The sequence below is a fragment of the Poecilia mexicana genome, unplaced genomic scaffold (assembly GCF_051168715.1).
Source record: "Poecilia mexicana isolate PSO_F unplaced genomic scaffold, ASM5116871v1 scaffold_14, whole genome shotgun sequence".
NCBI lineage: Eukaryota > Metazoa > Chordata > Actinopteri > Cyprinodontiformes > Poeciliidae > Poecilia > Poecilia mexicana.
Genome location: NW_028263383.1, coordinates 26,397,896 through 26,412,116, shown reverse-complemented (window position 1 = coordinate 26,412,116; position 14,221 = coordinate 26,397,896). Strand labels below are relative to the sequence as shown.

Below are 14,221 nucleotides of genomic sequence, written 5' to 3'. Positions count from 1 at the left end.
AGCAGAGAAAGCGTTGATGATTAAACAACATGTCTGCTTCATGCAGGTTAATCAGTGTTCATCAGTGCGAAGGAACGGGGTCAAGGGTTGTTCAGCTCATCAGCTGTGTCACTGCAGCAGCAAAAGAAAAGTTTGGGAGAAAATTCTCTGGACACACCTTTATCTCACCTTCACCTTTCCCTCCATCATTATTCTTCTTCTTCTTCTTCTACTTTCTCTCACAAACTTTCTCACATAAGTCCTCCTCTTCTTCTCTTTACCCCCCTTTTTTCCTCCCCTCTCTCTCTCTTGGTCGGCCTCGCTACCTCACCCTAATAGGATATGTCGGGGGAGGCTCTGCTTCCGCTCGCCCAGTCACCATGGCAACCACAGCTCTGGCGGGAGTTGCCAAAAGACTGTATAGTCCGACCCCCCCCAATCCTCCCATCCCACCAACATCCCCACCCCCAAACCCACCCCATCGCTCCTCCTCTTCCTCCTCCACCTTCTCTCTCTCTCTCTTTTTCAACACACACAGTCACAGTGAATACCTGCCAGCCAAACACAGTGAATGGATCTAATCTGTGGTTCTCATAAGCACAAATACACACAAGCAAACAGCAAAGGCCTGTGTGTGTGTGTGTGTGTGTGTGTGTGTGTGTGTGTGTGTGTGTGTGTGTGTGTGTGTGTGTGTGTGTGGGGGTGTGTGTGTGTGTGTGTGTGTGTGTGTGTGTGTGTGTGTGTGTGTGCGTGTGTGTGTGTGCGTGCGTGCGTGTGTTTGCATGTGTGAGAGCTTCGGGGTCTATTTGCTGAGCGTTTACCATGTGTGAGTTAGTTAGTGTGTGTTTGTTTCCGAGCTTTCACCCCATTCAGAGGATTTCACATCCAGACTCTGAAAGAGCAGCGACGTTTCAGGGGAGTTGGGGCTTTGCAGTGCAAATACTGGATGGATGCAGCTTTTCTCCTGCTGCTGCTGCTGCAGGATGATGAGGATGATGATGGTGATGATGATGTCATTGTTGGCAGCTTGCTTGTCCTACGCCGCGAAGCTTCCAGGAAGTAGAAGCAACAGCCCCGATTGAGACAGGAAGCAGTTTGCGTACTGTACGTGTTTTTTTTTTTTTTTCTGAAATGCGAGGGTTTGGTGCGGAACAACTGGAGAGGCTGAGAAATGCTCAGCTCGCCTTTGATCCTTGGCAGCAGTGACAAACGCACACCCTGCTGCTTTAATTGCCCCGGCAGACAGCTGTGGGGAACTGAGCTGCCAGTTTCAACTGTCATCTGCTGAGGAAATTCAAACAATTTGGGGCAAAAATGGTTTATATCTCTCGCAATAAATGTGGGGCTTGTTGCACCAAACCACTCAGGCTACTTGTTTTTGTGTTTTCTCATTTGCATTGCTTGTAAAATCCAGAACAGAAGAAAAAAGGTGAAAAGGTGAAATTATTAAACCTACATTGTTGAGAAAATATAGATGTTCCACACTGAACGTTTTATAATGTGATATATTAGCATCATTTTTGCACAGAAAGACCAATTTCTACTGCTTATTTTAAAATTTTTAGCAGATTTTTGTTTTGCTAAGAACCTATGTAATTTAAGATCTGAGATTTCTAGAGAATATGTTTAGTTTTGATAAATGTAAATCTATTTCTAGTGTTTAGGAGCACAAATTTAAATGAACCAAAAGTAAAATGTGGATTTTTAAATCTTAGAAAGTGTAATTAACTATATTAACAGAAAGGTAATATTTTTTATTTATTCAATAATTTAATATAAATATATATTTTTTCAACAAATAAATGACCAAAAATGCACAATTAGAGGCTTTCTTAAAATTTCCTTTCGCATAAAATATTTTCTAAAAAGTAAAGTTAACAGCATTCTGAATGTCATTTTTAGTTTGTAAAATATATTTTGAGTATTAAAAACAATAAGAAGAATAGGAACACGAATAACATAGATATATTTATTTTTCTTCTTTTCTGTTACTTAGAATAATACAAAATATTAAATTGCAGATTAATAAATTGTTCTAGAAATGACAAAATAAATAATTTCACCTTTTAACAGCACAAATTTAGGAAATGTAAGTATATTTTTGATACAAACAATGACAAATTTAAATAATGAAATATACATCGTAAAATAGTCTGATTATATTATGATGGTATACGTTTTCCTCTATTTACCAAAGTATTTTGCTTTAGTTAAACTGAGCTACAGTTTGAAGGCAAATATATAGACACATAAAATGGTTCTGGAAACATGGAATGAAAAATGCTATTTAAGCTCAAACACAACAATCATGGCACACGTTTTGGCTTAATGTTTTAATAAGGCAGTTATTTTATTGTATTATTTTAGATACATCTACAGTGGGATGTTCATCCATAAAGCCAGGGTTATAGTTTTATTGTTTCCATATTTGCCTATAAACTGTAGGAGAACAATACCTACCAGTGGTGATCCAACAGAAACAGTCTGTTTCCTCTGGTTAAACGGAGGACTCGTCTGCGCCAGCTCTTCCCCTAATGAAGTGCTGAAAGATTTACCGCGCACGATGATTGAATCAAGATATTTTAATCATGAAAGGGATGAATACGAAGCAGGAGACGGGTGAAGCGCTTGTTGCAGTGTTGTTTTTGGTTTTATCAGAGTGAAAAGATGAGTTCCTGCTTCTCCAGCTGTGCAGAAGCTCCATGTTTGCTGTTTGAACTCAGATTGTTGTGGCTCTGGAACTGCTCTGCTGTCTGTTACTGCATGTGGATGTAACGTGTCTCCCAGAACTTCTCTTTCCTGTAAGACGTTACCTCAGAACAAGGAAGAAAGAGAATGGGAATATTTTTGCAGTTTTAGAAGAGGGTGTGCTGTGAGTTATAACTTGAAAAACCCTCTGGTGACACTTGAACTGTCACTGGGGTGTGAAACACGGAGTGGAGTGGCGAGTGATGAGTGAGGCCTCACTGTTGACCTCTTCACCGTCATAGTGTGGCAAGCTTATTCGAACAATTCAGGAGCAATTTTTATGGAATGTTAACTATACATAGTTTTGCAAATGTTAAATAATTAAAAAATGACTCAATGATCAGCAAAAGTTCAGCATTTTCCTGCGTTTTGAGTAGATCGTTCTATTGAAACATTTTCACACAGCCCTGCTTCCTCCACTTTCATCAAACTAGTTAGTTTGCCTAGAAAGTCCAAGTCCGTGAATGCGTAATGGAGTTCTGATGCAGACCACTCCCACTCCATTTTTGTTTACATTTCATGAAAAGAAGAAATTTGCTCTTAGTGTCTTTTTCAGGGATTTTTGTGTTGGTTTCTTCTTGGTGCAGCGCCACTACAGGTGAGGAGGGGAACAGGCTTTTCAAAGGGTTTGGTTTGTTTGACAGTGCAGCAAACCGCAGCAGTTGAAAATATAACAAATGTTGCAATCTTGGTTCAAAGTCAAACAGAGTCTTCCAGACTTTAACTGTCTAACAATCATTTGTTGGCAGCAAGCTTTTCCTACCCACTGCCTTAGAGTTTTCCTGTCAAACCACTCCAGACCGAAGCGAACCTCCAGTTTTGGTGTGTGGTGAGCAACAGGAAAAAGTCTGGCCTGGTGGCTCACTGACTGGGATCAGTCTGCAAACAGGTGGATCCAGCAGGGCAGGAAATGAGAGCACAATGCTCTCACCTAAACACTGGTTGTAGCTGGTTGGAGTGGATGGAGCTGCATCTGTGTGAATGTTGTCAGCTGTTGTTTCTTTTCTCTCCTTCTTCATGTCTGTGTTGTGCTGTCCATCTCTGCCCTCATGATCAAACATGAAAGCACCAGAAAAACCAGTGCACCTTCAAATGGAGGCGCTAAGGAGGAATCTCTTAAGGATTCTTCCTAAATGCCTCAGTTTGGAGGTTTTTCTGCCCTGTCTGACTGGGACAGTAGGTTGTTGGAATCTCACTGTTGAGGAGGACGGCTTTGTTTACCTGCTAGACACAATTTCAGAAAAGTGGGAGACAGCCGGATGGACAGATGGATAAATTGATTGATGGATGGATGGACGCTTGACCCGACCTGTTTGGATGGATGGATGTATTTATGAACGTGTCTCTGCTGGACCATCATCTTGATTCCATGCCGTCTAACAAAGAGCACAACAGCAGCAGCATCTGAAGTTTAGTCGTATAAATAATCAAGCTGCCTTTATCTGGTTTGTGGGAATCATTCTGTGGTCAGATGGTTCATTAATTAATTCCATTTACCCAAATGCTTCAAAATTATATAATCATGTATTCATTTGTTACCTTAAAATGACACTTAAAAATCCCATGTATATACCAGTAAGCTACACAAACTGTTCGCCATCTGTTAGTTGACCTCTTCTAACCTGACAGAGTTTCTCTCTGTTAAATGCTTAAAGTCACATCACAAAAACCAAACACACACACACACACACACGCACACACCACACGGTTAAAACATCATTTAAAGCCACTGCCAGCTCTGAATACCTCAGCCTTGTTCACATGCATTAAACACAGTTATACGTCTTACATGTGTCAGCCGTCCTCTGTGGGCCAACTGACTGCTGAGCTTTATTGCCTGCCCGTAAATCACTCATTACCGGTACCAAACGTGCGGTCCCAAGTACAAGATGATTAAAGTCCTGCGGACGCCGAGCGAGTGCGTTCCTCCACCGCCACAGTCACAGCTGCCGGCCGCATCAGACAGAGTTGGGGATCACATGAATTAATTGCAAGATGAGGACCGGGTGACCCATTTTACGGCGGAGCTGTTGAACTGGGGAATGCAGGCGGATGAAGAGGAGCGACACATCACGCTCCGTCAAGGGTTTCAGCTCAGAGCATCCCAATGTGGGAAGTTCATTGTGGCTTAAACAAAGACAGTTTGATGTGAGTCTCTTTGACTTTGGAAAGTTCTTAGCAAAAGTTAAATTTGTTTATTTAATTGCAGTTAAAAGCCCAAAGGCTGTCTGGTGGAATTCCATTTATTTATGACAAGTGATGTAATGGTGATGGGACAGTTATGCTAGAACACATTCTTAAAGACCAATAAACTTTAAATTCTAATGAACATTTAACACTGGAACTAGAAGACATTTTAAATATCCAAAATAAATAAACAAAACAATAAATAAAATGAATTATGAAGTTGCTGTACACAAAATTGTCCAAAGGGCCAGAATGAAGACTTTTGTTATGCAGTTTTTGGTAGAAATTTATCATGCGAATAATTGATTTATTGCTTATTGCGACAGACCTAATGGCTTATAGATGCGCTGAGATAAGAACACGCAGCAATTATGGGATTTAGGCAAATATTGAAATGCAAAATAAAAGAAGAGCCTCTGTCAGTAATGTGCTCCAGCTTCTGCCAGCAAAAACACAGGAGGGAGCAGCATCATGCTTACTGTGGAATATTGTCTCTGGAAATCAAACTATATTGTCATAGAAACAGTCTTCAGTCAGAGGCTTCTACAGAATTGTTGCAAGACTGACTACTACAGGACATTCTTCCCGCCCAAAGCAGGAATTCTTTGAAGATACTTGGATGATGTTAGTCATAATATTTTCTTTCCATCTTAGGATAAAAAAAGGATTTTTGAACTGAACTGAATAACAAAATGTGAAAAAGTTTAAGTTGTTTAAATATTTTCTCAAGGTGATGCAATTTATTTGAATTGCACAAATTCAGTTACTGTAATATCTCCACATATGATCCCCGTGAACTAACCCGTTTAAAAGCTACAATTTTTTTTTCTTTTTCTAATATTTATGTCATCTCGAGTCCAGAAAAGATGTTCTACTCTTTGTTAGAAACGGATCCTTTTGGAGTCTTTGTTTGTGGATTTCTGTTCAGAATCGTCTGAGCAGCCGTGAGGAGAGGGGAAAAACGGGAAAAAAAAGTACGTGAGCAAGTGGGTAGAAAGAAAAGCCGCCGTGGGGATGAGAGGGTGAGGCACTGAGGGTGTGGTTGGTGTAAAGAGTAAGGGATGCTGAGGAGGGAGAGGCGGAGGTGTGGGAGAGAAAGGTGTCAGAGGTGTGGTCCTGAAAGAGAGAGTGAAGAGAGGGGGGTGAGATGGAGGGATGAAGGATGGAAAGGTGAACGGACTGGGAGGGAAAGGGAAGGGAGTTGGTGGTGGGTGGAACGAGCGGAAAACATGGAGTCAGCTGATGGCTCTCAGTTTCCATGGAAACGGCAGGGCCTTTCCCACCCACTCCGTCTTCCTTCCTTTCTGTCTTTCTTTCTCTTGTTTCGTTCTCTCTTCCCTGCCTTGCTCACTTCTTTCACACTTGATTTTCTTTTCAGGATTTTGTTTCCGTTCTTCCTTCCTTTTGACCGTCTCACTATAATCGCGTTATGGCTTTCCTTTTCTTTTTGGCTTATGATCATCCTTTTCTTATTTTCTTCTTTTTCTCTTTTCTGTTCAGGAGACCTTTGCCAAGTTTTGAACAATTTTAGATTTGGAACTCACTTCATATATACCTGTCTGCCACTCTTTTCCTTTCCTTTCCTTTCCTTTCCTTTCCTTTCCTTTCCTTTCCTCTTTTACTTCTACTTTTCTTTTCCTCTTGCCTTGTGAGCTCCTCTTTTTTTCCTCTTCTCTGTTCCCTTTTGTTCTCTCCTGCTCAGTTCATCCGCAGAGGAAACAGATAATATATCCGACACAAAGAGCGGGTCATTAGCACTTTTAAATCTCCATTCACAAATGTAGTTTTGGAGCTGGAAGAGAAGACACATTCATCCCTTTAAAAGAAGTTAATCTGTAACAAATTCATCCAAACATGCAGAACAAATAGTTTCCTTATTAGACTGCAGTTATTTTCATAGACATCCAGGTGGATAGCTGATGTTTACGTGTTTGTTAATCCGTTCACCTTTACAAACCCAGCTTCCAGCTGAATGCGTGACCTGATAAAAGGGTGTAGCGGAGCCTCCACCCTCTCCTCCTCGCCCAGAGCCAAACTATGCTCAGTTCAACTGGATGGAGGCCAATTCCTGGACTGGAGGCTCACTGCTGTTCCCTCTTCCACTTCTCCCCTCTCTCTTTCTCTCTCTCTCTCTCTCTTGCTCTCTCTTTCTCTCTCTCTCTCTCTCTCTGTCTCTCTCCTTCAGCCTGTACCAGTCTCTCTCCATACCCATGCAGCCTTCTGTCTCTGTCCGTCTCACTTTCTCATCCACCTCCCCCTCTTCCCAGCGTTCCACACAGCAGCCATTGTTCACTGTACTTTGGGGCTGCATGGCAGCTGAGCCCTGGGTGGTTGGAGAGGAGAATCAACGCTCCATTCCTCTAAGGAGGCTCGGAGAACGCGGGCTTATTGGATCCCCAACGCCGGCATTCCTGCTTCCATTGCTTGGAAAAAAAAAAAGACTGAATATTAAATGATGCATGTTTATGGAGGCTTATCGCTCGTCTGATGGCATAATTTCTGCACCATTTTCCAGTTTAAATAGTCTGCCTTAATAAAATTCCCTTTATTTTGAATCTCATTCTGTTTCACTGGAAAAACACAAAATCTTACCAAGTACTTTTGTCTAGTCTCTAGTGAAAATATCTGTACAATTAAATAATATAAAACAAGAAACTTTTCATCGAAATAATTATTGGATATTGATAAAAAGTACAAGTTATCCTGGTAGATTTTTCACTTATAACAGGGGGAAATGTCTTGCTATAAGTGAAATAATCTGCCAGTGGAACTAGTCTGCTGTTGTCTTCAGACCTTTCAATGTGTTAGATTTTTATCACATAAAGCACCTTGAAACTTGACTTGCTTCTTTCTGTTAAGATTACTTTCTAAGGTAAAAGGCCTTTTTTTATTTACCAAGACAGAACTTGACACTGATTAACAAACTTAAGTTTTGTATATGCCTACCATATAAAACTTGGGAAATTTAAGAACTAGGCTTTAGTTTCTCAGCATTTCTGGTTTTAAAACAAAGACAGACAAACCTTTTACAGTAAGGGAAATTCCACATTTTCTTGGGGTAAAAAGGCTACAAAAGATTGTTTGAAAACTTCTGTCATTATTGTATTGATTTGTCATGTCTCACATTAGTAATGTAATCTATTATTTAATACTGTATGTCATGCGATATGTGTAATGTGTAAACAACGTGTTGTTTTAGTCTGACGTAGCTCTTCCCCTCCTTTTTTCCCCCCGACAGGCGGATGTAGGTGATGACTGCTCCCAACCCACAGACCTGAAAATGAAGTCAGAGTTCAAGGCGGAGCCATCTTCGCCTCACTCGAGTCCCGCTGAGGACCAGACCGAACCCGTCGACCTGTCGCTCAACAAGCCCCGCTCTGCTTCCACAACGAGCTCCACGGTCAACCCGGCGCCCAGCAGCGCCGCGTCCCAGCCCGGCCTTTCAGCCACGCCCGTTCCTTCCACGGTACAATCCATAGGCTCCATGGTAACCACAAACTCCTGCCTCCTCCGTTTATTCATAATAAGACACACAGCACGGTTTCTGACTCCGTCATGTTCTCCTGCCAGGTCCTCTCTCCAGGTTCTATCCTAGCAACACAAGGAGCCGGAGGACAGCAGATTCTCCACGTCATCCATACAATCCCATCGGTCAGCATGCCGAGCAAGGTGGGCCAGCTGCAGACCATCCCTGTGGTGGTGCAGTCGCTTCCTGTAGTTTACACCACCATGCCCACAGACGGCGTCGCAACGGCAGCCATCACAGTTCCACTGATAGGCAGCGACGGGCGCTCAGAAGGATCAGGTGAGCGGGTTGTTGTGCTGTTAGAGACTCCTCCCGAACCCTAAACTTTTAATTAACCTTGGTCCTAAGGTTGGGTTAAACCACACAAATCCATGAAGATAAATACATTACAGTGTCCTGGTTTGTAACAATAGCTGGGATGCTTTGACTTCATCTCACTCTTATAAGACTGTATGAAACACTGTTAACAACTGTTGATAAAACACTGTTTGCACTTAAGATGTTTTCACACCTGATTGACTCGATTTGATTGCAGACCAAAATTGCAAACAAACTAAAGCCTTTGAAAACATGTTTCTCCCCCCTCCCCTGTGGTGGCACTACACCTAAAACCATTGAAGGAAACGACACCAAAACCTTTGAAGAAGACATTTCTTTATGAAACATAAACAAAAGTGGAGTGGTGTCAGAGTTTAGAGGTTGTAGGATTTCTCTTTTGCCCTTGGCAAAGCCACCCAGCCATTTGTACCACTAGCTCTACAGAATGCCCTGCGCTGTGGTCCACTTCCTGCTTTTGGAACGGTCTCTGATGCGCTTGGTATTCTCATATGCATTCTAACCACACCAGAGTTCAATTCAACCGAACTGAGACCTAGGTCTGTCGGTGGACCAGAGTTTGCGTTTTTAGTCCGCATCAGAGTTTGATGGCTCATTCACACCTCCCCAAACGAACCAGACTTTCTAGGCAAACAAATGAGAGTTCAGTTAGACCAGACTTAACACGACTGGTGTGAATGCACCCCTTGGTAGTAGACAGGCTTCGGATGCTAAAACACTGGACTACTGATGCAAAGATGGAGTAATGCTTACTAGCAAGGGGCTGAAAATGTTGTGCCGTTACCTTTCCAATGCTTTGAAGTTGTTTTAATGAGATTCCAGAGGAAGTTGCATGAATGACTAAATACCTCTTTGGCTGTATGAAGCATATAGAGACAGTTCTTCACCCTCCTTTACCTGTCCTGAAAGCTGGTGTTAAGATCTTCGTTGGTTACAGATGACTGATAGTTTTAGGAAAACATCTTGGATATTACGTTGTTTTCTTTTTTTTTTTTTTTTTGTGCAAATCTGTCGTTGATTGAAATTCAAGATATAATCACTTTCAAAGGAATCAGACTGTAATGATGTCATGGTGTGCACACTGCTGATGTGCCATTGATTACATCAACCTGGAGTGAGGATGAGGTTGAATGAAATGTCGCCCATCCTTGAGTAAACTCTGGGCGTAGAACTGCCTTCACCTCTTTGACCAACTTTGTAAAGTCCCTGTTTGCTTCACCTTGGTTTTTAATTCAAACCAACATGGCCTCGACTCAGGAATGTAAACGACGGAGGCAGCAACTCTGGAAAATATCCGCAAGACTCTGAGGCGTTCTGACCGGCCTGAAGATGCTCTCGGACTGTTTGTCCTCAGCAGCCTGTGACGTTCAGTTCATGCCAGGAGCTGCAGCGTTCTGATTTATCATCTTTTTTCCTTCTTCTTATTTTTTTACATCCATGTCTCAAACTAGCCCTCCTACTTCCTCCCAGTTCCCAGCAGCGACTTTTAAAAATGTCAGGTCAGGATTTCTCAAGTGGTTAAAACTGTTTTTCACTTGTGAGAAAAGTAGAGCTTCTATTTGAAGCTTTACTGTTTGTATGGGAAGGTCATATTGTTAATACAGAACCATTCATACAAAAATAGGGCTGTAACTATAGATTCTTTTAGTAATCAATTATTATACTTCTGACGATTAAAAAAAATTCTTCCTTTTCTAAGCGAAATCACTGGAAACATTTCAGAGTGAAGAGCTTTATCGTTGTGAGAATATTTCTCTTCTTTTTCTGACTCGATTTCCAAACTGTGCTCCTCACCAGGAGCTGGAACAGGAGTTTGCTTCAGAATATCCTCCTTGGAGAGACAATCAGGATTGTCTTTAATGAGAGCCACAACTATGTGAACTTGTTGGCTTAAATATGTTGTCATTTTCCTATTAGACTAACAACTAATAGTTGTTTGTGATCTCTAAAAACTCATAGTTACTCAAACTATACAACTTTATTATGTTTTTTGCCTATGGAGATTGTCATGTTTTCATCTGAACAATGGATGCCGTATCGATGATATGGGCGCATATTGGAAGACTCAACTCTATAGACCTTTATAAACCTGATATCTGTTGAAATTAATGAACGTTATTGACTTGAACTAATGTTTACTACATTAGCTAGGGCTAACACCATCAGTAGAAGCTAACACCAGTAACAGGAACTAACACCATTAGTGGAAGCTAAAGCAAAACTAAAACAAACTGTAATATAAGTCAGTGCTTAAAGTGACAATAAGGCATCTTTAAGCCTTTGTAACACACCATTTTAATATATTTGACAAAATGTTTTCATCCCGATGCTAACTGTAAACAGTTAGTTAGAAATTGGAGCTCTTTAAATCATACACTTTCTTTTCCGGCTGACATTTCCAAACAGCAGCTGCACAAACACCAGCTTTTTCAGCCAACTCTCTCCTCTTCAACCATTTGAACCATTCATCATGAAGATGAAGATTCTCCTCATCTTCATTTCCTATTGTCATTTCTGCTTTGGCTTCCATTTCCATGTGCTCTGGTTCAAATTGAAAGCGCTAAAGGTTAGTCATTGTACAAAAATGACAGAACCAGCACTGTAGCACCTAGGATATATCAGCTACCAGGGATGGATGGCAGCATAAACACCCGTTTACATCCGTGGGGTAACATTTTATTTAATTTTATAAATTGTATATATTGTTTTCACATCTATTGTTACAACTAATCAGATGACATAAAGACTCCATCCCCTTTGTGCTAGATAAGATCAGATATGGCAGCTTGAAAACCTGATAATTCTCTACAAAAACACCTTTCCATATACCTGTAGCATTATTTAAAAATACAGTTTTGCTGTAAGGACAAACGCAAGTTAAATTTTTTATGATTTCCCCTGATTCTCCATGTCACTGACTAAATTTAGGTAGATTTTAAGAATTTTGAAAGGTCCCCACTTTTTTGTTTTCTTCCAGTGTCAGTGTGGTTCATCAGGCCAGGTGGATTCTGAAGACCTTGTGTTGCATATTTTGATTTCTGTCCACATTTTTTGGCAGCACTGGAAGTAAAATGTGCAGCGCACAGATAAAACTTTTTGACGTTTTGTTCAGCCTTGTGTGGCTGCAAAGCAAACAAGCTGGAGGCAGATGACGCTTCGTGCGCCGCGGTGGTGTGTGGGAGGCATCGAGATTTAAAGCCGGCTGGAAAGGCGCAGAGAGAGAGCGGGTGCCACGATTCCATGAGTTGGGAGGGTCCGGCAGGAAGGATGTGAAGGAGAGGGGAGCGGCTCAAGGGGCTGGACAGGAGACAAGATGGGTCGTTTCTTTCTCTGCCTTTGAAAAAGAAAAGCTGCAGCAACCAGAGGACTGGGGCGAGGGGTGGGGGGGGCTTGATGGCCTCAAGAGACAAAAAGCAAGTCTTTTCTTGGTCACCCTCCCCATGTATGCATATACTCCACCCAAATTCCTTGCATCACCCCTCAGACCTCCCCACCCCTAACTGCTCTCTTCAGCCGGGTAGACTTTGAACTATTGGGTTCCACATTCCTGCAGATAGCAGACGAGGGGGAGGTCACTTCTGTCTCCATTCACTGTATTACCATATATAAAATGACAATCTTGTGCAAAAAAAGTGCTTACTTTCTTTACTCCTGGTATTGCTGCTTGATCTTTTCAAAAGTATTAAGACTGAATAAAGCAAATAACTCAAAGCAAAGCAATGCAGCTCTTAAAACTGTTAAATATATCAGGTAATTCTGCACGACAAGGTCCTTTAAAAGTAAAAAACCAACAACACATTCCTAAATGGTCATATAAGGCAACTACATGAAGGTACTGTGTGATGGATAAGAAACCAGCCAACATTTACATATGGGCGCCAGACAGGATTATCTCCGTGTTGCGTAATTGTAAAAATAATTATTTCAGGACAAATCTGGGCAGTAAATAGGACCTAAATGAGTACTGGATGTTTTATTTAATTTGAACTGATTGCGATTGGACAGAAACCTGCAAACAATGTGTCCAACTGTTTCTGATGATTGGGTGTTTGTAGATCCTCGAATGGATTCTCATACTAAAAGCCTGACCCACAAACAAGAATGTGTCAGTAAAGCGCAATATTATCATATATATATATATATATATATATATATATATATATATATATATATATTTACACATTAAATATCATAAAGTATTTATTTTCAGTGTCAGTGTTCAAAAGTGAAACTTGGAAACTAAACATTTTTAATACTGCAAAAACCACAAACAACCACATTTTTAAAACAGTAATTATAGCCTACGCAATCATGATGAAGGTTGCTGACTTGAACGTTTTCCAGTAGACAATCACAGAGATTTGTTTCCAGGTCAATAAGCCACAAAAGGATATTTTTAGTGGCTAATTATCAAGCACTTTTTCTTTGTTTAGCCCTTTTGCTAATATTGAAAATGTTTAGCACAGTTAGCTTCCCCTAAATTAGATTTCCCAGATATATTCTTATGCACTGATTTACTTGGCGGTTTGTGAACTTTCAGCTGAATAAAGTTCAACATTTGTGTTTTTTCAACTGTTAAGATTTCTTCAACTAGTTAAATGTTTATATTCATGCCCTTATTTTGAAGTGGGTGAAGACTGTTTACACAGCAGTTCCAAATCCTCCCCTCGTGTTCTCGCTTTTTTTCTCAAAATGAGAAACATACAGAAAAGGAAGTGTGGAAGAAAAGAGGACAACGACACCCATATTGTGATGATGGGTTGTGGCTGGTCTAGCTGTACATTTGTTTGGCTAGGAAGCTAAATTTCAGATTTAAATGTGAAATAATTTGTTCATTTATGTTGTTTGGTTTTGAACAATCAGCACACTGTGGTTTTACAGAGCTTTAGCTGGAACAAGCTGACTAGCTGCAAGTCAGTTTATAGATCTGGCTCAGATCTACAAACCTTTGCAGCCCTGATCTGTGGGTTCTTCACCAGCTGGAGCTCCTTGTTCCTTTCTTATTTTCTTAAAAATCACCCCAGACTTTAAAACCAAAGAAATGAGAGACCAGTATTTTCACACAGAAGAACCGATTCTAACATAATTTGCATCTCTGTGAACGCAGAGAAACTGAACAAGTCTCGCCATGCCTCTGCACTATCAGGAGATCACAGCTGAAAAACAAACAGCCTCCTGACTTCACGATAAACAGGCATCTGTGAGGAGTTTAGCAGTTTGCCAAGGCTCCAGGAAACCCAACACAGAGATTTATCTTTCACTCAATTACTAATTAGCTTCTGGGAGTAAAGAGGATTCTTCAGGAAGAGCTTCCTTTAACTCTAATGCACTTGAAAATAAACTGTAAAATGATAATAAATATAGGGATAAAGATACAAATAGGGGATTCCAGCATGAGGTTTTGTATTAATTGATCCATTAATGCTGCAGCTTAGCAGACCACAC

At 40.9% G+C, this 14,221-nt stretch overlaps 1 protein-coding gene across 1 annotated transcript in view; it reads left to right on the top strand.

The window, feature by feature from the left end:
- The window catches only part of klf8 (Kruppel like factor 8), a 70,762-nt gene that overhangs the window by 43,282 nt on the left and 13,259 nt on the right, over nucleotides 1-14,221 (top strand). The window contains exons 3-4 of the mRNA XM_088012436.1: nucleotides 8,153-8,401; nucleotides 8,485-8,719. Coding sequence (XP_087868562.1) covers nucleotides 8,153-8,401; nucleotides 8,485-8,719 — 484 coding nt within the window. The remainder of the gene's footprint in view (nucleotides 1-8,152; nucleotides 8,402-8,484; nucleotides 8,720-14,221) is intronic.